This window comes from Hypanus sabinus, chromosome 4 (genome assembly GCF_030144855.1).
Source record: "Hypanus sabinus isolate sHypSab1 chromosome 4, sHypSab1.hap1, whole genome shotgun sequence".
NCBI classification, from domain to species: Eukaryota; Metazoa; Chordata; class Chondrichthyes; order Myliobatiformes; family Dasyatidae; genus Hypanus; species Hypanus sabinus.
Window position 1 is genome coordinate 148,849,494 of NC_082709.1, and position 25,634 is coordinate 148,875,127.

The window sequence follows — 25,634 nt, forward strand, 5'->3', positions numbered from 1 at the left end:
TCCTTTTTCAAAGATCAAGATTTCCATTCCACTACAAACAATGCTACTTGCATCTGCATCTACTCCATTTCTTGGACATAGGCCCTTACCCCATCTTCTCTCTGCCAGAAAACGGATACAATTTCACCTATCCTTACCGTTCAGCATGCGAGCCTCTGTATCTAGCACCTCATTCTCTGTAGTTTCTACCATCTACAATGGGATCCTACCACTAAACATGCCTTTCCCTCTTCTCCACTCCCCACTTTCCATAGGGATCGAGCTCGGTGTGTCTCCCTTGTCCACTTGTCCCTCCCTACTGATCTCCATCCTGGCATTTACCCCTTAAAACATGACAAGTGCTACAACAGCCCCTAAACAACCTCCCTCTCCACCATTCAGAACCCCAAGCAGTCCTTCCAGGTGAGGCAATGCTTCATCTCTGAGTCTCTCAGTCACCCATTTTATCTGGGGCTCCCAGTTTGGCCACCTCTACATTGGTCAAGCACTTTCACTTCATCTACCAGAACATGTGAGCATTCCCAGTGTCTACCCACTTGAATTCTCCTTCTGGTTCCTATTCTGACCTGTTGGTCTTCCCCTTCCGTACTGCGGTCTATTGCCAGGATAAGGCCAGACTTGTGTTGGAGGAGCAACACCTCATATTCTTTCATGAAAGCCTCCAACCTGATGGCATAAACACTGGTTTCTCGAACTTATGTTAATTTCTTCCCCCTTCCCCTTCTCTGATTTACCATTCCCCGTTCTGGTTCCTCTCTGATCCCTTCTCTTTTCCTCAGCTGCTGATCATCTCTCTCTGGTGCCCCTCCTTCCTTTTCTTCAATGACACACTCCTATCAGATCACTTTTCCTTCAGCCCTTTACTTTTCCACCTATCACCTGCTAGGTTCTTACTTCAACAAACTCCCCCACACATACACTCATCTACCCTCAGAATCAGAATCAGGTTTATTATCATCAGCAAGTGACGTGAAATTTGTTAACTTAGCAGCAGCAGTTCAATGCAATACATAATAAAATAAAATTAAATTAAAATAGTAATAATAAACAAGTAAATCAATGGCATTTATTGAATAGATTTTTTAAAATGTGCAAAATCAAAAATACTGTATTTTTTTTTAAAAGTGAAGTAGTGTCCAAAGATTCAATTTCCATTTAGGAATTGGGTGGCAGAGGGGAAGAAGCTGTTCCTGAATCGCTGAGTGTGTGCCATCAGGCTTCTGTACCTCCTACCTGATGGTAACAGTGAGAAAAGGACATGCCCTGGGTGCTGGAGGTCCATAATAATGGACACTGCCTTTCTGAGACACCGCTCCTGGAAGATATCCTAGGTACTTTGTAGGTTAGTACGCAAGATGGAGCTGACTAGATTTGCAACCCTCTGCAGCCTCTTTCAGTCCTGTGCAGTAGCCCCCCCCCCCCATACCAGTGATGCAGCCTGTCAGAATGCTCTCCACTGTACAACTACAGAAGTTTTTGCGTGTATTTGTTGACATGCCAAATATCTTCAAACTCCTAATGAAGTATCTCATCTGGTTTCACTTATCACCTGCCAGCTTGTGCTGCTTTCCCTCCCCCCATCTTCTAGCTTTGACCCCCTTTCCAGTCCTGACAAAGGGTCTGAACCTGAAATGACAGCTGTTTATTCCCATCTATAAATGCACTTTATTGTGTTGCTCAAGATGTTCAACACCTGCAGAATCTCTTGTGTTAATGAAGTAATATCTAGATCATGCACACTATATGGAATATAGACTCTTGTGCAGCACTTTGATCTGCAGTTCCTATTCTCGTGTAAACTTATTTTCTTTATAATTTATTCTTTTGTTTGCCTTGGTAGACTTGTCCTTGAGTAAAAAAATATGAAATTATTATTTTTTATTTGGAGATACAGCACAGGAACAGGTGCTTCTGGCTCAACGAGTCATGACACCCATGTGACCAATTAACCTACTAACTTGTAAGTCTTTGGCCTGTGGAAGGATACCAGAGTGTCTGGAATAAACCTGTGTGGTCATGTGGAGAGCATCAAATCTCCTTGGACACAGTGGCGGAAGGGAAGCCGGGTTGCGATGTTGCACACTATCCTTCTGAGCCACCCTGCACTTTATCCAGTTCTCACTTCATAAATGTCTAATGCAGGGGTCTACAGACCCCTTGGTTAATGGTAGGGGTCCATGGCATAGAAAAAGGGTTGGAGCCTCTGGCCAAATTCATCTGGGGAAAACTCTAAACAGCCGCTTCCCAGATTTTACTTCCCACTTACTCTGGGCAAAATTAAATACAAGCAGCTGGCAGTATCCAGTCACTGGCCAATTGGTTTCAAATCCTATTTGTTGTCATTGAGGTGAGAGCTTAAGCCGACGTTTTGGTTATCTGTGTGTATAAAAGCAAAAGAAGTTCCTTGGTACCCCTTGCAGACTAGAGCTGCTCCTGGCCAACATTGATCCCCATAGCAATGGTCATTTATCTCATTTAGTTTGAGACCTTACTCAATGCTAATTCTCACATTGATCAATTGAGATGTGTGGGGAAGAGTGAAATGATTATAGGCTGAGGAAGGAATAGAAGATGTCAGCGATTTGCTAAGGGTGAGAAAATAGTGGTATACATGAGGCAAGCAGCATAAAAGCACTACTTTTTTTCAATCTGAATCTAAATTTCAGTGTTAACTTGTTATTGCCAGATTCTTAAGATCTAATTGTCAAGTTGACTGCAGGCTGATCACAGGCCAGATAATAATTAATTATAGACACAATGTTAAATTTAGACCTGAAGTCAGAGAAGTCACCAGAGACTGCGTATGCAGAATCTGGAACAACAAATCAATCTACTGGAAGAACTCAGTGGGTTAGATGGTGCCCATAGCAAGAAAGGAACTATTGATGTTTTGGGCTGAAACCCTGTATCGGAACTGAGAAGGGCTCTTCCAGCAGCATTCTGGCATAAATCATCAGCGATTCCTTTCCTTCAGCAAATGCTGTTTGACTTGCGGAGTGCTTCCAGCAGATTGGTTTCTTGTTTTACTGGTGTACTGAGGATGTTTCCATTAACATTTGATCAAAAAAATTGTACCCACGTTCTGCATTTGAAAGACTAGATGAATAAAGAGAACTGCAAATAGGACTGGGATGATTTTCTGACTTAGTAGAACATTGTCAATCTGAATTGATATTTTATTCCTCTCAAGGCAATAATGCTTCAGAAATTAAAAATTGATCTATCAGTCAGAATTCTGATGGTACATTGCAATTATTTTCTGTGGTTTTTTTGATCAAGTACAAAAGATGTTACACAAGTCTTTAACATTTCTTGTGTTTCAGTGCTTTAAAAAAATCACTCCCACTTCTCTTTCTCTTGGCTTCTGTTTTAGCCATTAATTTATCATTTCTGTTTATTCTGACTTTTCATCAATTTTGTCTCCTAACTAACAACATACTTCTAGGACATCTGTTATATAAAAAAGTAACTATGAACAATGGGATATTTATGAATAAGAACAAAGGATGGAAATATACTTAAGAAGATTATCAGAACAAAACAGTACTGGCTGTACATTTTTTTCAGAATATTAAATTGCTTTTCATTTCTCCCCCCTGAATTGCCTTTCCAGGTTTTTTTTATCATGGTGTCTGGATTTTCTTTGTTTACTGTGGTAAATATTGTTTCTGCTTAAGAATAGGGAGACAAAACTAAAAAAAAATTAAGAACCTTACTTTTACAACTGACTGATTGCAACACAATAAACAGAAGAAACTCGACTGTAGAGAAATAATGCCACAAATGTTTCACATACTTTGAAAACAATCCCTAAACGAGGTGCTTTATGCTTTGTGTTGTTTTGGAAATGAATGGGTTGAAATTTTACCTTGGGAGTCATTGCTATTATGAAGATGGTTAGAATTAATACTCTACTGAGTGTGACACAGGAGGATTCTCCATTTACAGCAATGCTCAATACCTACCAATCACCACAGTTTTGAAAGCAAACATGATCTGCCAGCTATCAAGCAATATAACTTTAAAATAAGTGGTTCCTTTAGTTCATTGTAGTAATTCAGTGACTTGCAGAATTCAAGGGTTACCATCCCTTGGAGTGCTGCATGTCTAAACGGCTTTGTTAGTCGTACACAGGATTTGGATTTTGCTGGTATAGCCAGTACTTGCTGTCTGTCCATCATCCTTAAACTCCTCAGTTCCCCAGTTAAAGATATTGTAGGATCTGATGATCTGGATAGAATGAAAGAATGGAGAGGGATTTCCAGAAGACCGTACGTAAGCCATAGGAGCGGAATTAGGCCATCTGGCCCATTGAGTCTCCTCCGCCATTCAATCATGGCTAATCCTTTTTTTTTATCTCCTCTTCAACCCCAGTTCCCAGCCTTCCTCCCCGTAACCTTTGATGCCATGGCCAATCAAGAACCTATCAATCTCTGCCTTAAACACACCAAATGACCTGGCTGCCACAGCTGCATGTGACAACAGATTCCACAAATTCATCACCCTTTGGCTGAAGAAATTTCTCCACATCTCTGTTTTGAAATGGCGCCCCTCTATCCTGAAGCTGTGCCCTCTTGTCCAAGACTCTCCCACCATGGAAAACATCCTTTACACATTCACTCTGTCTAGGCCTTTCAGCATTTGAAATGTTTCAGTGAGATTCCCCCCCCCCCCCCCACCCCATCCTTCTGAATTCCAGCGAGTACAGGTCCAGAGCCATCAAACGTTCCTCATATGATAACCCTTTCATTCCTGGAATCATCCTTGTGAACCTCCTCCGGACCCTCTCCAATGCCAGCACATCTTTTCTAAGATGAGGGGCCCAAAACTGTTCACAATACTCAAGGTGAGGCCTCATCAGTGCCTTATAAAGCCTCAGCATCACTTCCCTGCTCTTGTATTCTGGACCTCTTGAAATGAATGCTGACATTGCATTTGCCTTCCTCACCACTGACTCAACCTGCAAGTTGACCTCCAAGGGTGTTCTGCACCAGGACTCCCAAGTTACTCTTTGCCTCAGATTCCTGGATAGTCTCCCCATTTAGAAAATAGTCTGCAGGTTTATTTCTACTACCAAATTGGCATTGTCCTTCTGCAGTCTACCTGTTTCCTCAACACTACCTGCCCCTCCACCAATCGTCGTATCATCTGCAAACTGGGAAACAAAGCTATCTATTCCATCATCTAAATCAAAAAGAACTGGTCACAAAACCTCTGCAGAACACCACTAGTCATTGGCAGCCAACCAGAAAAGGATCCTTTTATTCCCATTCGTAGCCTCCTATCAATCAGCCAATGCTCTAACCATGTTAGTAACTTTCCTGTAACATCATGGGCACGTAACTTGGTAAGCAGCCTCATGTGTGGCACCTTGTCAAAGGCCTTATGAAAGCCCAAATATACAATATCCACTGCATCCCCTTTATCTATCCTACTTGTAATCTCCTCAAAGAATTTCAACAGGTTCGTCAGGCAGAATTTTTCCTGAAGGAAACCACGTTGAGTTTGTACTATCTTGTACTGTGTCACCAAGTACACCGTCATCTCATCCTTAATAATTAATTTTAGCATCTTCCCAACCACTGGGCTCAAGCTAACTGGTCTATGATTTCCTTTTTGCTGGTTTCTTACTTTCGGAAAGATTGGAGTAATGTTTGCAATTTTCCAGTCCTGACACCATGCCAGAGTCAAATCATTATTGAAAGATCATTTCTAATGTCACCACAATCTCTCAATGCTAAATCTTTCAGAACCCAAGGTTGCAGTTCATCTGGTCTGGGTAACTTATGTACCTTTAGGTCTTTCTGCTTTTTGAGCACCTTCTCTCTTGTAACAGTAACTGCACCCACTTCTCTTCCTTCACACACTGCAACATCAGGGTCTTCCATGGTGAAGACTGACTCCAAATACTCATTTGTTCATCAGCCATCTCTTCGTCCCCCTTATTTCTCCTGCCTCATTTTCTAGCAGTCCTATATCCACTCTCATTTCTCTTTTATTTTTAACATATTTGAAAAAACTTTACAATCCACTTTGATATTATTTACTAGCTTGCTTTCATATTTCTTCCTTTCCTTTCTAATGATTTTTTTGTTACTCTCTGTAGGTTTTTAAAAACTTCCTAATTCTCTATCTTACCACTAATTTTTGCTTTGTTGTATGCCCTTTCTTTTACTTTTACAATAGCTTTGATTTCCCTTGTCAGCCACGGTTGTACTATTTTACCATTTGAGTATTTCTTCATTTTTGGAATGCACATGTCCTGCACCTTCCTCATTTTTCCCAGAAACACACACCAATGCTGCTCTGCTGACATCCTTGCCAACAGCTCCTTCCAATTTACTTTGGCCAACTCCTCTCTCATACCACTGTAATTTCCTTACTCCACTGAAATACTGCTACGTCAGACTTTACTTTCTCCCTATCAAATTTCAAGTTGAACACAATCATACTGCGATCACTGGTTCCTAGGGATTCTTTTACCTTAAGATCCCTAATCGCCTCCGGTTCATTAAATAACACCCAATCCAGTATAGTTAATCCCCTAGTACAGGGGTCGGCAACCTTTACCACTGAAAGAGCCATATGGACCCATTTCCCACAGAAAAGAAAACACTGGGAGCCACAAAACCTGTTTGACATTTAAAATGAAATAACACTGCATACAACAGGTTTTTTTGCCTTTATGCTATGTATAAACAAACTATAATGTGTTGCATTTATGAAATTGATGAACTCCTGCAGAGAAAACGAAATTACATTTCTGCATGCAACAAAAACATTTTGAACTCCGAAAAAAAGACGTTGGGTTGAAGGTTACTCCATAGTTAGCCTACCTTGGATCGAAAGATTAAAAGAAATCGCGCCCTGGCGGGTGTCAGGCATTGGCAGTGGTGACGTATATTAATAGCGATAAAAAACATGTTGTAGCGGTGTGCTACACGCAGCGCTAAAATAACGACACTGCAGTCAAAGATAACTTTATTCGAACTAAACAGCCTTGCTTTAAAGCCTCCCTCAACCCGCCCCCCCCCCCCCCGTGGGCGCGGATGCTCCAAAAGACACGTACTCACAAACCCCCGTAGGCTATCTCCCTTAGCCGGAACGGTGGCTAATTGTGAGCCGGTTCAGATGTGCCAGGAAATGGGGTCGCCACTACGTTTTATTTAGATTGTACAAGATCACCATAATCTTCAAATTTCGAATTACATTTCAAAAACTAACAAACCACAGGGAGCCACAGCACAGAGATGAAAGAGGCGCATGCGGCTCCGGAGCCGCGGGTTGCCGACCCCTGCCCTAGTAGGCTCAATGATAAACTGCCCTAAAAAGCTACCTCTTTCCAGTTGAGGATGGTTTGTGACTTCAAGGGGAGCCTGTAGGGTATGATATACCCACTTCCCTTCTTGCCCTTGCCCTTGTCTAAAGTCTGGGTGCACAGTTTATTTCAGAAAGTGTCAGATTGACCATCACCCCCCCCCCCCCCATGTCGCTTATATGAGGTATTTCAACCATACATAACTATACAATACAAAAGCTATAATTAATCCATGTTTTCATTTAGATTACTGCCAATCAACAAGTCAGTAATACTTCCCTTGTTTTAAAAGTTAGTAATTTTGACTAATATTTTTAAGGTTTTCTTCAACTTATTTTTAAAACTCTTGCCAGTGTCAAAGACCAAATAATATTCTGGGTGTTTGGTCTAATCTGCATCTCATTACTGATTTTAAAATATTGAATATTTTATAAGTTGAATATGCAATGTATACTTGGCATTATTTATATTTGGTCTTTTAAACTTCTTCCAATTCTTATTTTGTTGTGCTACTTTACTAGTTAATTCTCCCACTTTTGATTTGAGGCAGGATTAAATTATTTTCATGGAAATTTGATCCACATATTTGCAATTACAGTCCACAAAAGCTTCTACTACCTGCAGAATAAAAAAAAATGAATGGGAGAATTTGTTTCTAAAGGTACATTTTGATCAAAGTAATGCATTTTTGGAGTGAATTGGACCTCTTATTTCAGAGAATAAAAAGGTTGTCGTAAGAATTACAAATTCAAAGCAGAATAGTTTAAAAAGTTCCAAAGTTTTACCCGTGTAGTTTACTTATTTCATATTTCAGTACATTTAGTTACAATTTCCAATTAAATTTGTTCTACCTGTATATTGAATTATCAGCTAATATAACAAGAAAATTTGAGGCAGTTGTGCTGAAACTCATTGGGCTCGATCTTTTCAAATTTTCTTCATGTTTAATTACCCCCGGGCAAGTTTATGCCTCTTCAAATAAGACGACCAAAACTGTTCAAACAATTCCAGGCATTGATCTTGCCAAAATGCTGCCTAGTTGTAGCAGAACTTTTATACTGCACCCACTTAAGCTTTAAAAGCTGATGTTCCATTTCCCATCCAGATTACTTGCCACACCTATATGCAGACTTTCTGTGATTCATGTGCGAGGATGTCCTGATCCTCTGCATAGCAATTTTTTGTACTCTCTCCCTTTTTAATATTCTTCCATCCATAGTGAATGACACAGATTACTGTGTGACTAATTCTGGTGAGCCCATCTTTAGCCAGGGTTTTGCTGACAGACGCATGTGGACTGTTCAGTGATCCTTTCGTCAGGTGCCTGGGCAATGACCGAAGAACCCCTGCCTGTTAAGCTGCTACAAGCCTCTGCAGTAGCATCTTGGTTCATGGTCAGAAATGCGACACGCTGTGATGCCAGATTTTGTGTAATGTTTTGAAGAGCTGGATTTTGGATGATGTTGCTAGTTAATTTGCCTCTTTGTGCATTCACTCAGTTGTGCTTTGTTGAGTCTTAGGGAGAAAACTCAGATAAATGAAGGCAATAAACATTGAAGTATATCTGAAATGGGTGGGCACATTTTATAAAATTAACTACTGTTATTTCAGTTAGATGCATCTAATCATATGCTTCATTTTCAGAAGGAACAGTTTTATAACCCTTGGATTCAATTCCATGCTAGTCAAGTATTGAGTGTCTCCAGATGCATAACCATCTCAGAGGCTTTTATCTTTTCTTTGCAGAATCCTTTACAGCTGATCTTAGTGGTGGTATTTTCTTGATATTTACACAATAATATCACTTTGGTGAAATCCCGTGGTCTGCGAATAATCTTAAATCATTTTCTTTTGGCTGGTAGAGTTAAAAGCTGTTGCCAGATTTGGAAGAGCCGATAGATGATCTCCATACTTTAATTCTATTAGCTTTGATTCTGAAGAAACAAGTTAAATGTTGCCTTACCAGATTGTTGCTGTTATGTTTTGCTATCTTTGTTATATTTCAGTCACAAGTTCTATACACAATCTCCTCTCTTTCTATAAGTAGTGCCTCCGATATAATAATGTATGTAGAAACTTGATTTTTTGCTCACAGGGTACAGGTTTTAACTGTGAGGTGAAATACTCCCAGGAAAGGCAAAGCTTCTTTGTATAACTGGGTTGAGGCCTGATCTCCACACGATGCCCACCTGTGACCGATTGCTTTTTGACATGTGCACACAATTTCTCCTGCAAGAATAATTCATAAGTGTGAAATAACGGCAGTTCTTTTTGAAGTTTTGTCTAATTTGACTATCAGTATCAGTAGGCAGCAAAGTGAAGGATATAGTTAGATATTTGGACATTGGAGATGAGCTTCAAAGGGTTAGCATGCATTGCAAGATGTGAGGGAATGTTAAATAGAGCAGACTGTGACAGGCGATCGCCCAGTGTGTGAGGGAAAATATGTTCTATGAAATCCCAATGATTCTAAACCTCAACAAAGCATGGAATGCAATAAACTTCCTCTGAGGCCTTCAGGAAGTTGTCAAGGTGGTCCACTGGAGATTGGTTACATTTACTTACTGCCCTACTAAATCTATTGAACTACTTTGTGCACTATTGTCCTGATGAAATCATCAGTATCGTGGTGATGCTTCTAGTTGCTACTTTTGCTTCCTTCCATCTATCAAGGGGTGCTGCATTCTCAACAAATGATTCTCAAAGCAAAGATCCACACCATTGGTGCTTTATTCAGCAGTAGTCTGAAACCCTCTCCTCTCCATTTTCAACTGTCTGGGATGCTAACTGCTTTAACCAGGTTTCAAAGGTCTGCTTTGGATTTGGTCTATGCCTACCTTCATCATTTTCCACAGCTTCCCTTTCTGCCGCTCTTCTCCCAGCACGGGTCTATCTTTTTAGCAATTCTCACATCCTTTTTCTAATTTGGAATTTTCTTTTTAAATGCATTAGCTCCCTGATTTTGGGCAAGGCACTCATGTGGTGATGCCAGCCGGAAGCCCTGACATCCTGTGTGGATCAGAGCCAAATATCCTCAGCTGTGCAAACTAAAGAATATGTAACTACTTGTTCATCATGGCTCATGTTAATCATTGGTATAGTTTATAGCAATGAATTTAGATTCTTGTTAAAACAGAATAGCTGAAAACTAAAATCTTAAGTCTGTAATGAAAATCCAAAAAGTTGAATAGCAAAATCTTCCGAAAGATTGCTGTTGAAATATAGCGGTGCTTGTTTTTGTTTGTTTAAGTGTGTGTGTGTGTGTCACAATTAAAACAGGATGCATGGGTAAATAAATGTTGAATATACTTAGCTGAAATTCTCTTCATTTTAAAAAAGGTGTTAATGTACTGTACTTGCTGATAAACCAAAGCATTCATAGGTCAACATTCACACTGAAATGTTTACAGTGCTTTAAATGAAGGCAGCTAAGACACTGCTGAAAATAGCTCTGGGTGTTGGCTCAGGAATAATGCAAAATCCCATCTCATCCTTCTTTTTCAGTATGCTTTTTTCTTGACTGTCATTACAGTCCTTTTTGCTTTAAGAATGGATCAATATGTCCTGTAACTAGTGCTGAGAACTGACCATACTTAGGAGCTGCTCGGTTTCAGTCCACAGCGAATGTCATAACCCATGATGCTAATACATTTTAACCTATCACTGAAATGATTTTGAGTCAGCCATGGTAACCTGCCCTTCAGCCCAGTAAGCCCACCTAGCTACGTTAATAACCCTCTTATTTCTTTTCTCCGCACATTCTGAGATGATTAGACACATAAATTGAGTGGACAGCCAGAGGAACATTTTCCCAGCGGAAAAATGGCTCATACGAAGAACCATCATGTTAAGATGATTGAGGGAAAGTATAAGGGTGATATCAGAGCTATTTTTTTCCGTGGTGGGTACATGGAAAATGCACAGTCAGGGGTATCGGAGGAGGCAGGTAAATAGGGTAATTTAAAATACTGTTAGTTAGGCAGATGAATGTCAGAAAAGTGGAGAGCTATGTGGGAGGTTTGGGGTTAGATTGATCTCAGAGGCTAAAAGATCGGACTGACATTGAACCAAAAGGCTGTACATACAATGCAGTAATGTTCTATGTTCTATTCCCATCAATCCCTCCCAGATTCTGCAATGGCCAATTGGCCAACTAACTTGTCCATCTTTGTGATGTTGGGGAAAAGGCAACATCCAGAGGAAATCTATGCCCCATTGATGATTTCTGTATTATTCTTTTCCAGTTATTCCAGATACGCTCACTGCCATATCTGTGCCCAAGACTCTGAATAAGGTAGAAGGAGACTCGCTGGAACTGGTCTGTGAAGTGTCTGAACAAACACCGTACCACACGCATATGGCCATCACATGGTACCTGCAAAAGGGAGATCAGAGTCTCAAGGTCATATCTCTAACACGAGATTTCATTCTACGCGCTGGAGAGTCGTACAAGCAAAGACACGCGTCAGGTGATGTACGGCTGGACAAGTTGGGAGCCACTTCCTTCAAACTCACCATCTACAAACTGCAAGCATCTGATCAAGGGGATTTCTACTGTGAGGCAAGGGAGTGGATCCAAGATCCAGATAAGTCCTGGTATACCATAGCCTCCAAACGTACTGACAGAACAACTGTGAATGTAAAAGCTACGGGTAAGGCATTGTTTTACAGTAATTTGTCTTCAAAGTATAAATCAAAATCAATATTGCCATAGTGTGAATAAGCAAAGGGAGAGCCTGCTGGCTCACTATTATATAAAAGTGACACTCTGGGAATGGTGGTCAGGGTTCAGGACACTGAAGCCTGATTATTCTTGAAAGTGAGACCATGTCAATCAACCTTTTCTTGCTAAATGGAGTTCACAACAAAGTGTTGCATTTACATTTTCCAACCACTTTCAATAAAGTCACATTTGGGAGGTTGTTTATCCAAGTTAGAACACATGTTGGGACTTGTACACTGAGAATAAATTATCAAACACAAAGCAAAAATTGGAAACATTCAGATCTTTCTTTGGCAGGCTGTTAATTATCAGCTACTACAATGGTCACAGCTTGGGACCCCAGCTTTTTCTAATCTATATCAGTGATTTGGCAGGGGGACCAATTGTTATATTTCCAAGTTTGCTGATGATACAACACTAGGATAAATTATCAGTAAGGAGGAGATCTAAAGCAGTTTCAAGAAGCTATGGACAAACAATCTGAGCAAAAACATGACAAATATTTCTTGCTATTATTTTTTTCCTCTTTGTATTTGCAGTTTGTTGTCTTTTGCACATTAATTATTTGTCCATCCTGTTGGGTGCAGTCTTTCATTGATTCTATTGTGTTTCTTGGATTTATGGTGTTTGCCTGAAAGAAAATGAATCTCAGGGTTGTACATGGTGACATAAATGTACTTTGATAATAAATTTACTTTGAACTGTGAAGAACATGAAAAAATGCAAAGCTATCTACTTTGAGCCGCAATACAAAAAAAGTTTTTTAAATAGATGGTGAGAGATTCTGAAATGATATTGTTCACAGAGACTCAAGAATCTTTGTCCATAAGTCACTGAAAGCCAGGGTTTAGGTCCCACAAACAATTAAAAAGGCAAGTGGAATGTTGGCCTTTGATTGGAGAGGAAATGATGACAGGAGTAAAAATGTCCTGCTGCATTTATAAAGGGCCTTGATGAGACTACGCAGTGCATTAGTTAAGAATAATATGAGCTGCTTTAATAACTATCACCCAGTAGCACTCTCATCTACAGCGATGAAATGCTTTAAGAGGTTGGTCATGACTAGGCTGAATGTCTGCCTCAGGAAGGACCTGGATCCACTGCAGTTTGCCTATTTCAACAACAGGTCAATGGCAGACGCACTCAATAGCCCTTCACACAGCTTTAGACCTCCTGGACAATACAAACACCTAGGATCTTGTTCATTGACTATAGCTCAGCATTTAACACCATCATTCCCACAATCCTCATTAAGACGTTGCAGAACCTGGGCCTCTCTACTTCCCTCTGCACTTGGATACTCGACTTCCTAAGCAAAAGACCACACTCTGTGCAGATTGGGGATAACATCTCTTCCTCACTGACAATCAACACTGGTGCACCTCAGGTGTGTGTTCTTAGCCCACTGCTCTACTCTCTCTATACCCATATAGAGAGTGTGGCTGGGCATAGCTCAAGTGCCACCTATAAATTTGCTGATGATACAACCATTGTTGGTAGAAACTCAGATGGAGACGAGAGGACGTACAGGAGCAAGATATGCCAACTAGTGGAGTGGTGTCACAGCAACAACCTTGCACTCAACGTCAGTAAGATGAAAGAGTTGATTGTGGACTTCAGGAAGGGCAAGACAAAGAACACATACCAATCCTCATAGGGGGATCAGAAGTGGAGGAGTGAGGAGTTTCAAGTTCCTGGGTGTCAAGATCTCTGAGGACCTAACCTGGTCCTAACATATTGATATAGTTATAAAGAAGGCAAGACAGCGATTATACTTCATTAGGAGTTTGAAGAGATTTGGTATGTCAACAAAAACACTCAAAAACTTATATACATGTACCATGGTGAGCATTCTGACAGGCTTTATCACTGTTTGGAATGGGGAGGGGGGAATCTACTGCACAGGACTGAAAGAAGCTGCAGAGGGTCATAAATTTAGTCAGCTCCATCTTGGGTACTAGCGTACAAAGTACCCAGGACATCTTTAGGGAGCAGTGTCTCAGAAAGGCAGCGTCCATTGTTAAGGACCCCCAGCACCCAGGGCATACCCTTTTCTCACTGTTACCATCAGGTAGGAGGTACAGAAGCCTGAAGGCACACACTCAGCGATTCAGGAACAGCTTCTTCCCTTTTGCCATCCGATTCCTAAATGGACATTGAACCCATGAATACTACCTCACTTTTTTAATATAGATTAATTCGGTTTTGATCAATTTTTAATCTATTCAATACAGGTAATTTTTTTCTTCTATATTATTGAACTGCTGCTGCTAAGTTAACAAATTTCACAATAATAAACCTGATTCTGATTCTGTGCACAGTTTTGGTCTCTTTACCTTAAAAAAAGATATGTATTTGACAGGGATGGAATGCAGCAAAATTTATTAGATGTGGTTCCTGTCTTGCTGAGTTTGCCATAAGAGGTACCATATGCAGACACCAGACTGGTGTTCCCTAGAATTGAAAAGGCTAAGTAATCTCATTGAAACTCGAATAATCTTTCTAGACTGGATGTTGGAAAAATGCTTTGTTTGACTGAGAAGACACCTGGAATCGGAGCCAAGACCAATTATTTTATACAGCTGTGCAGACCAACCACTGTTCTGAGCAGGAAATTTGTACATGGCCTGAAAACTGTGCGGCATTTTAATGAGACATTAGTAAAAATTCCAGATGTGTGGCAACAAAAGTTATGTGTGCAGGAACATCGCAGTTACTGCGAGCTGCATACCCATGCAGCTTACAACTAACAGGGAGAGTAGACTGGAAAGGTCACTTAAGATTGAGATGAGAAATTCCTTTACGCAGCAGGGATAAATCTTTAAAAGCTCTAGAGAGCTATGGATGCTCAGGAAATGACAGATGTTTATGGTTTCACAGGATGGGGAAATGCCATTGAGGTTGATTACTGAGGATATGCAGTACTGTAGCACAGCCAGTTGAGGGTGGTGCCGGATAGCTCCAGAGTTTCCAGTTCAATCCTCACCTCGGGTGCTGTCTGTGTGGAATTTGCATGTTCTCCCTGTTCAAAGTTCAAGTAAATTTGCTATCAAAGTACATATACGTCACCATGTGCTACCCTGAGATTCATTTTTTGCAGGCCTGCACACTAAAATGCAAAGAATCACAATACTGTAGAATCAATGAATAAATAATTTCTGGTAAGATTTCACTATTAAATGACGACTCTGTGTGCAGCTCCGATGGGAATCGTCAAATATTCCCGCTTAGGACTACTACAGCTGACATCTACAGTCACTGCCATGGGAACTTCATTAAATAGCATTGTTTTAAGATGTTTAAAAAAATATATCAATACTCAAAATTGACAAACCTCAAATGGCAAACTCGGGTAATGAGTGCAGTTCCCCTTTATGAAAACAGCAGAGAGGACTCCACGTGTACAATTGAAGCACTAAGGTCTTTGACTTCCACTCCTGTCTATCCTGCTGGTCTCTAGAAAACAAAGCTGAGGACCTCAAAGAAAGATTACTGCGTACTATGCTTTACAGAAACGTGCCTCACTCCGGCAATTTCAGGCACGGTGCTGTAGCCTGATGGCTTCACCATTCTCTGCAATGACAGGACAGCTCCAGAATTTTAAAGGCACAGGAACTGGAGTATGCTTTATGATTAACTCATCGTGGGGCATCATGCTCACCTGCCCGGAACATTTAGCAGTCAAATGTCATCCTTTTATCTGCCAAGGGGGCTTTTCCTCCATCATCCTGGTAATGGTGTACACTCCATTTCAGGCAGGCACTAGAGGAGCAGAGCAGACACAAAACTACATACACTGCTGCCTATCATGGTGGGGTTTTCAACCAGGCCAGCTTGAAGAAGTCTATGAACAAATACCACCAACATACCAGAGGAATCACACACTTGACCACTATCATACCACCATTAAGAATGCTTACTGTGCCGTCCCAATTACTTGGCTGTAGTCCTACTCCCGGCATATAGGAAGGAGACTAAAGACCAGAATGCCAGTGGTGATGACTGGGAAAGTATGGTGAAGGACAGTGGAGAAGTGCCTACAGGACTACTTTGAGTTGGTGGACTGGACAAAATTCACAAATTCATCTTTGAATCTGAATGAATATGCCATAGTTGTCACTGGCTTCGTCAAGACCTGGGTGGATGAGTGTGTGTCTTCAGGAACATACCAGACATATCTAAGCCAAAATCCATGGACAATTCAGGAGATCCATTGCCTATTGAGAGATAGACCTGTGGTGTTCAAGTCCAGTGATCCAGAACTATACCCTAAGTCAGGTACACCTGCAGAAGGCTAGTTTAAGAGCAAAGAAAACAATTCTGATTGAGGTTAGAAATAAATCAGATGCATGTCAGTTCTAGTTTGGTTTGCAGACCAGTCCTTCCTACAAAGCAAAACCTAGCATGGCTGGGTGCGATCCTGCACTCCCAGTTGAGCTCAGTGCCTTTCTGCATGCTTTACAAGGGAGAATCCCTTCAGCATCCAGTGAGGCTGTGATTTCTGTTTTGGAGGCCGATGTCAGAACATCTTTCAAGAGGGCAGATCCTCACAAGGCGTCAAGCCCTGATGGTGTACCTGGTTGGGCTTTGAAAACCTGTGCCAACCACTTCAAGTCAAGTCACTTTTATTGTCATTTCGACCATAACTGCTGGTACAGTACATAGTAAAAATGAGACACCGTTTTTCAGGACCATGGTTTACATGACACAGTACAAAAAACTAGACTGAACTACGTAATAAAAAAACACAGAGAAAGCTAAGCTAGACTACAGACCTACACTGGACTGCATAAAGTGCACAAAAACAGTTCAGGCATTACAATAAATAATAAACAGGACAGTAGGGAAAGGTGTCAGTCCAGGCTTCGGGTATTGAGGATTCTGATAGCTTGGGGGAAGAAACTGTTACATAGTCTGGTCATAAGAGCCCGAATGCTTTGGAGCCTTTTCCCAGAAAGCAGGAAGTAGAAGAGTTTGTATGAGGGGTGCATGGGGTCCTTCATAATGCTGTTTCCTTTGTGGATGCAGTGTGTAGTGTCAATGTCCGTAATGGGGGGAAGAGAGACCCCGATGATCTTCTCAGCTGACCTCACTATCCACTGCAGGGTCTTGCGATCTGAGATGGTGCAATTTCCAAACCAGGCAGTGATGCAGTTGCTCAGGACGCTCTCAATACAACCTTGGCAGGGATGTTCAGGGACACCTTCAATCTCTTGCTGCCTCAGTCGGAGGCTCCTACCTGCTTCAAAAGAGCAACAATTATAACTGTGCTCAAGAACAGCGCTGAGCTGCCTCCATGACTTTCGTCCACAAGCTTCTCCACTCATGAGTCACATATGATGCAAAGCATCAAAAAGATATTGCAATAGTTGTCGCTGCTTTGAGTCTAACTTTGACTTCAACAGAACTGGGGCATTGCAGTAATTTGCTCATTTCAGTCAGCTTCACAATTCTTCAAAATCAATGAATCTTTTAGAAGTAGAGAGTCATCTAGCAGTGAAACAGGCCCTTCAGCCCATCAAGTTGCACATACTATCAACTTGCACCAATCCTTCATTTTTCTAATTTTAAGTTTTTCCATTCTTATAAACCCTACCCAGATTCTACTACTCACCTATGTACTAGGGGCAATTGATAGTTGCCAATTAACCCACCAAAGATGCACATCTTTGGGGTGAGGGTGGGAACTGGAAACACCAAGAAGAAATCTATGTGGTCACAGGCAATATACCACAGAACAGGTAGAGACGCCATGTTCTCTTCTCAGTGCTGCCATCAAGAATGAAGGTATGGGAGCTTTAGGACCTACACCCCAGTTTCAAGAATAGTTGTTACCCCTCAACAACCAGGCTCTTGAAGCAGAGGGGCTAACTTCACTCACCTTAGCACTAAACTGTTCCCACAACCCATGGGCTCACTTTCAAGGGTCTCTTCATCTTATTCATTAGCGTGAGCATTTTCGATGCCAAGGTCTAGTGTTGGTATCAAGTGCTGGTAGACAGGATTAGTATAGTAGGGTACCTGATGATCAGTGTGGATAAGGAGGGCCAAAAGGCATGAGTTGTACGATGGTATGAATCCAATGAAGGGAACATTCACTTTGCGCTTGCTGTTTCTGTGCTTTCACTGGTTACTATGTTTGGATGGTCTCCAGATACAGATGGAATCAGTGTGTCTGCTGAGAAGGAAATCAGAGCAAATATTCCAAATGCTGATGATTTAAAATGGAAACACACCAGATCAGATTGTATCTATGACAAGAGAAACAAAGTTAACTTATTGAACCAGTAGGCCTTTAGGGAAACTACATGCTGACATTCTCTGAGCTTATTAAGGGTGAGCGGATTTTGTCGTGGTTTTTCGTGCCTCACAAATGACCAAGAGACGCAGAAGATTCCTCAAGAATGGTTAAACTTTAATTTGCAAATCAAAGCTGAGACAGTCAGTGAGCTAGTTGCTGATTGCTCACCGATCCCGACACAGCATTTTTTATAGCAATCTCCTGGTCCAGTTTCACACGTACCCCATGAATGTCCCATTGACTTAATTATGTTCTAATTTACATCTCTTAGCTACCTCTCATTAACACACCATTGTCTTTTAAATTCCTAAGATTTCATTCCCTAGCAAATAGCAAGTTTACATTCTTAATACCTCATTCTCCTGCTAAATTGGGTACATGCATAGCAAATAGCAATCTCAGAACTGAGCAAAATAGCAAACTCAGAACTGACCAGTTCTAATCTACATCTCTTTAGCTACCTTTCACACACCATTGTCTTCTACATTCCTAGGATTTCATTTTGGTTACATGCATAGCAAGCTGACTACATAGTTTTGGTTACACAGCAAATAATACAACTTTTATACTCCAAAATATTTTTATACTCCAATAGTACCTGGTGTGGGAAATGCACCATATCAGCAGGAGTTGAGTTTTTAAGAGGAAGATGGAAAATTTGTGAAACTCAGAAGGGAAACTGAAGATTTAAGCAACAGTTTTGGGGTTCATGTTTAGTTGTGATTTCTTAGCACAGTATTCCCAAGCAGTAACATTATCTATGCTCTGTTACAGATAAGAGCTTCAGTGTTCATTTGGAGAACGATAGGAAAGTCTTCACAGCTGGAGACAGCATGGAATTAAGATGTGTCATTCAAGCCCAAAATATACAGGACCGATATTTCTCTGTACTGTGGATTTATAATGGTACACAAATTGCCAACATTGGCCGCAATGCTGTACCAACAATCCATGCTGACTACACATTCAAAGAGCGTATGGGATATATAAAGTTTGCAAAGGAAACCGATACAACATATCTGCTGAAAATCTACCATATTCAGCAGGAAGATAGCGGCAAATACCTTTGCCGGGCCACTGAGCAAGAGAAAACAGTGACAGGAGACTTCATTGCCAGAGACACAAACAGATCAAGTAAAAGTTTGATCATTGTTCAGCCCGTCAGTAAGTAACTGTCAAAAAAAATTCTAATTCTCACTTGTAGTATTATCAACATGTAATATTTTGGTCACCAGGAATAACTGCTGAAGGACTCCAGGTTTATTTTGTATCCCTTTTCGGCCCAGATGAAGAAGCTGATTTGATACAGCGTTGCCTCCAGTTGAAGCGCAGTTGATCAGAAGCCATTTTTCTCTGCAGTTACTGTTATCTCATACATAAATTCAACTAGTCTAAGCAAAGAGTTAATTTACAGTTCTCATATTGTCAAGTTTGCTCCCAGCAGTGTGAAGATAGTGTTGCTAAGTGACAAAACTCTATCTGTACAAGAAAAACAAAAATCTCACTCATGGTTACATAAGCTTTTCTTATCTCTGATACTCTTTCACGAGAAACCAATTTCTTGACCCAACCCATATTTTAATAACATAGCAAAGGGCATCTTTGGACCCAGTTTCTTCTTCTAAGATATAAAGATGTAACAGAAATAAAAAGTATTTTTGGGACTGTTTATATTTTTAGTTTTGCTATCGTAGTGCAGACCTACTCCAAAGTATGTTTGCTGCAAGCCCTTTTGATTTTGAATGACGTGTTTTTGATGACTGAGTGTTGACTCTGTCTGCAGCAGCTTTGCATCTGGCTGACAAATGCTATTGTCAGAAGCATTACTCATGCAAGCACGAATAAAACCTCACCACGCTGGTTGACTGGTAATCACTAGCCAATGCTACCGGAGAACAAACTTCCCTTTGTTTATTTTTCTCCAGAATTGATCATAACTTGGTTTTTACTAAAGCAGCACTACAACATGGCTTAACACCAGATTTCGAACTTGGAAGTATATGAATCCTCAGTAAAGAAATGAATAGAATGATGAATGGTTGCTTGTTGGGATGAGAATGCTTCAAGCTACTGTTTTCCATAGTGTTGTATGACGTGATGAAGAGGACAGCATGACATCAGTGTCTGGACTAATGCCAGAGCACAGTGCATGGAAGCCTCCACAGTTTTCCTCCAACTGCAGTTTTAATTGCCTCAATTCAGGGGCTACTCATTTGCAATTCAGTTTCCAATTTTTCAGTGCAGTTAAAATTAAAATTACACTGTGAACAGTGTAGAGGCAGCTGGATTATGGTTGTATTTACTCTTGTTTTCCCCTTTGTATGATAATTACAACACTTACATTTTTTTGCAAGTTAATCTCTCTGTTAAAAGTAGAATTTGGAATGAACATGCCAGATTAACATTGCTCGCAGCAAGTTTCTATCCCATGTCCTCTTTCTGCTTAAAAGAGGGAATTGAAAGTGAAATGTCCCTGTGGGAACACAAAAAGCTATTCGCTCATCTGTAACATTAATGTATTTGTTCCAATGTTTTTTATTCATGGTCAATGCAAAAGTCAGTTTCTGTTGGTAACTCTGCACTTCCTATAATCTGAAGTTAAATCTTTTTATAGGAAGTAATTCAGGATGGCATGACCAGAAGACAAACACTAGGATTATTTTTATCATTTTCAATGAGCATTGAAAATAACGTAGCCAACCCATGATGTCATGTCTGCAAGCAAAGAAAAGTGGAAACTCTGTAGCTCAGCCTAAAAATTTAAAGCAAGGTTAATCTACAGTAAGATTATACAACAATCAAAATGGGTATTTTTTTTTAAAAAAATGAGTTAGCATTCTCAAAGCAGTTTACTGAAAACAAATCCTGTCATTATTACCAAGGCTCTAAGGAGGTAACATCACCAGATGTACAGTGGGCAACTTCTGCTCAAATCAGATTCAGTAATTTTTCTATTATATTGATTAACAGTAGAATTGTAATCAAGCTGGCTATAATTCTAAAAATATACACATTATTTTTGCCGCTTCAGTCAGTTTGAAATCGCAGTGTTTTGAAAAAGGTTGCTTTTGAGTAATGAATGCTATGGCTATCATCTTCCAAACCCTTTATTAAAAGAGGATTTGATTACTGGGGTAGGGAAGTCAAACTGCAATTGTACGAGGCCTCTGGTGAGACTGGACCAGGAATATAGTGTTCTGTTTCTGCCTCCTTACCTCAGAAAGGATGAGCGTGGCATGGAGGGAATGCAACAAAGATTCAATAGACTAATTCCAAGTATGGGGGAGGGAGGTAGGGTTTGTGAGGAAAGACTGAATAGTCCGTGTTTTCTGAAGTTTAGAAGAATGAGAGGGCTGTCATTAAAACACACAATTCTTGAAGGATTTGACAGACTTGATGCAGGGAAGAATCTAGGACTGTTGGCCATAGTTTCACAATTGGTGTATTGCCAGTGAGATGAGGAATTTGTTCTTCACTCCGTGGTTGGTAATCTGTTGGAATTCATTATCCTGAAGGGCCATGGAGAATCAACCATTGTGCTCATCACAAAGCGGATTGATAAATTTTTGAATTTTAAGGAGACCTGGGGATAAGGCTAGAAAGTGATGCTGAGGTAACAGGTCAGCCATGATCGTAATAAATGTCAGAGAAGGTTCATAGTGCTTGCTGGCCTGCTCTTGTTCCTGTTCCATTTCTTATCCTTGTACATTCTTAGTTATTATTCCTTAATACTACCAATTGTACTAATGGGATTTTATCTTCTACAGAAAGTAGTTTGAATGTTGCCGTTACCAGTAACACCACCAAGGTTTTGGAGGGTGAGATGCTTCAGTTTTCCTGCAACGTCCATTCACTAATCAGAAACCACAGTCGTCTCTCTGTCACCTGGCAGTTAATAAGTAAACGGGGACAGGCCAGGGACATCATCAGCCTGGACCACGATGGGACCCAAGTTACGAATACATTCTATCAGAAGCGTAGCGCTAGCGGAGGCCTCAGGTTGGTCAAACAGCGGCCAGGTTCCTTTACGCTCCAACTCCACAATGCAGCAGTATCAGATGATGGAGCATACGTTTGTACAGTGGCTGAGTGGACCACAAATATGGTTGGAGACTGGCAGCGAATTGGAAAACAATCTTCTCGCACTGTAGCAGTGGTTACTCCCCTTGGTAAGTGCCTTCACCAAAACCCCAAGAACTGAAAGCTTTCTGTCCTTTCCTCTAGTTACTGTCTGATTGTACAGAAGTTAAACTGTTTTTGATTATACCTAGATTTTCTAGATCAATGTGTTGACTTGGGAGCAGACTATTTTGGCATTAAGTGATGAGAACAGGTTAACTGATAGTTAAACAGGTAAGCTCCCTTTAGAAGAGGAAACTATAATATGATAGAACTTAAAAAAAGATGGAAGTGACTTTGATTAATCCAAAATTTAATCAAAACAAATGAAGTTTTACAGCGCTGGCTACAGTACGATGATGACAAGCACGCAATGGTGAACTTTTTCAAGAATTAATGACGAATGGTCTCGGCCCGGAACGTCAACAGTGCTTCTCCCTATAGATGCTGCCTGGCCTGTTGTGTTCCACCAGCATTTTGTGTGTGTTCAAGAATTAATACATAGTTTATCACCAATATACATACCTTTTTGTCACATAAAAACCTAGCAGGAAGTATTGGCCGACAGTGATTCACAGAAGTTGGTATAAGAAACTCCTGGTGATTATTTTGCCAAACTCATTGTCACTTGTTTCATGACCAACTGTGAATTTTCCCTGAGGTTCCAGGCAGTGGGCGGTGTTGTGTTTTGTAACTCCAAAACATAAATGTAATTGAACGAAAAACACAGAGCCGGGAATAACATGTCTTTAGTTTCAGTTTATTAAACAGGTGAGATGAGCACATAAGAGGTGGTGGCATAATGACGTGAGTTATTCAAGTACTTTTAGATGTAACCCGTAATGTTTTATGTAACAACAATCAATGTCTAATCAAACAACATATTTTACAATATTACTCAAATATTACTAAAGTATTGCACAGCACTTAGCTATAAACAACTCAGCACAGAATGCATCTAAACTTAAATATATAATGGCGGTATTCGTACAACTACTGTGTAGCCATACACAGTACAGTAAATTTTAAATTATCCCATTCAGGATTAAAGGATTTCTTACTCTTGTGGGATATCTTTCCTGACAAGGATGGGGATCACTCTGCTTGGCAGGTGAGACTTGTGACTGTGAAACAACCTCAGGTTCTGGGGTCTGCTCCCTAGTGGTGCAGCAAGTGGTTCTGACAGCTCTAGGTATCTTTCTTCTCTAACAGTGGATTCTGCTCTCCTCAGCTGATTGATTGATGTGCCGTCTCCAGATGATATCAGACGCAATCTCTGCTGTGTAGGAGAGTGGTCCGGTTCTGTCCATAACCTTTCCCAATACCCATTTTTGATCACTTCTGTAGTCCATTGCCATGACTGCTCGTCCAGGAGTGAAACGTCAAACCTCCTTGTTTGAGGAGCTTTCAGTTAGTCTCAGCTGTTTGTCCTCCTGAGATTGTTTTTGAGGAAATCCAAACATGGACGCAAGGGACAACTCAGGAACAGTATGACTGGTGAATTTTGGGCTGTGGAGTGTTCTGCATTGTAATACACAAGGAGGAAATTAGCAGTGATTCAGTGTCAGTGTAGTGTGTTCTGCTGACATTGCCCACTGTGTGTTCTTCAGACTCTGAACAAGCCAAGCCATTTGTATCTGGGTGGTATGATGCAGATGTAATTTGTCTTATTCCATTCATTTTCAGGAATGACTGAAACTGTTTCACAACAAACTGTGGTCCACTGTCACTGGTTAATAAGTGTTCTGAAACACCAGCCCTTGAGAAGAGACTTCTCAACACATCATCACTGTGCGAGGAGACCATTGTGAAAACCTCTGGCCTCTTTGTACCTGGATCCACTACAACAAAAAAATTTGTGCTCATGACGGTCCGGCAAAGTCCTCTGCCAGGGCAATGCAGGCCATTCTCAGAGATGAAGAGGCACTGTTCTTGGCATCTTCTGGAAATGTTGGCATCCCAAACAGTGCTTGGCAAGCTGCTCATTCTGCTGATCTAACCCAGGCCACCAGTCAAAGCTTTGAACAAATGCTTTCATTTTAACTATGCCTAGATGACCGGCATGTAACTTCTCTAACACTTTAGCTCTTAGCTTGTATGGTACAGCTCCCAATCCCTACATAAGGAAATCTCTGCCAAGGGCAGGTTCGTCTGGGCACTATTGAAAGTGGGGGAAATACTCAGGTCATTTTGGGTAACTTCGAATTTCCATTTGGATCACCTCTCCCATAGGGACAGTTACTGATTTGTATTAGGGAGAATACACCTAGAGGAGTGCCCTCTTTTGTAAAGTTTCAGGTATTTCCTTTCCCAAGGGTAAACAGGACAATCCATCAGCATTTCCATGATTCGTCGTCCTCTTGTATTTGATCTTGTAATTGTGCCCTCCAAGAAACAGAGCCCATCTCTGCACTCATGCTGCTGCTGTTAGTGGAACTCCCTTCTGTGGATTGAAAATGGACACCAGTGGTTGATGATCAGTGAAGAGGGTAAACCCTCTCCCGTACAGATACTGGTTGAAATGTTTTTTCCAGACTCAAGGGCATTCTATCAGTCTGTGTGAAATTTTCCTCTGCTGCACTAAGGGAGCGTGATACAAAGGCAATGGGGTGTTCATTTCTACCACTCATAACATGTGGCATGACTGCACAGGGCGAGACATCACAGACAAGCTTCACTGGACGATGTGGATTATAATGTCTGACGTCACTATTTCCTGTACCTTCTTGAAAGGACATCTCACGCTACTTTGTCCATTGCAACTCCATCATGTCTTGTAGCATTGGTGCAACCACCACTGCTTACATTTTTCTCAGCATTCTTGTACATTCTAGTGTGTCAATTGTATGACGCTTGGTTTAAAGACTTGCTGGCCTGGGCTCTGAGTGCATAATTTTCTAATGCTTGTAACACTGTCTTGAAATATTGGAGGTGTTCCTTGTCATCCTCACTGGTAACAATGATGTCATCCAGGTAACACTGAGTGCCTGGGCAACCTTGTAGCACCTGGTCCTTAGCTTTCTGCCAGAGTGCAGGTGCAGATGTTACTCCAAAAATAAGCCTAATATAGTGATATAGCCCGCTGTGAGTATTCATGATGAGAAACACTTTGGACTGTTCCTCCATCTCAGCTAGGTCCACTTCATTCAAGCATTTTCCTCCAGGAAGATTTT

The 25,634-nt window shown here is 40.9% G+C and overlaps 1 protein-coding gene across 1 annotated transcript in view; it reads left to right on the forward strand.

The window, feature by feature from the left end:
* LOC132393306 (immunoglobulin superfamily member 3-like) overlaps positions 1 to 25,634 on the forward strand; it is a 209,735-nt gene that overhangs the window by 148,016 nt on the left and 36,085 nt on the right. Inside the window, exons 3-5 of the mRNA XM_059968356.1 lie at positions 11,563 to 11,970; positions 19,117 to 19,506; positions 22,110 to 22,511. Of these exons, the coding sequence (XP_059824339.1) occupies positions 11,563 to 11,970; positions 19,117 to 19,506; positions 22,110 to 22,511 (1,200 nt within the window). The remainder of the gene's footprint in view (positions 1 to 11,562; positions 11,971 to 19,116; positions 19,507 to 22,109; positions 22,512 to 25,634) is intronic.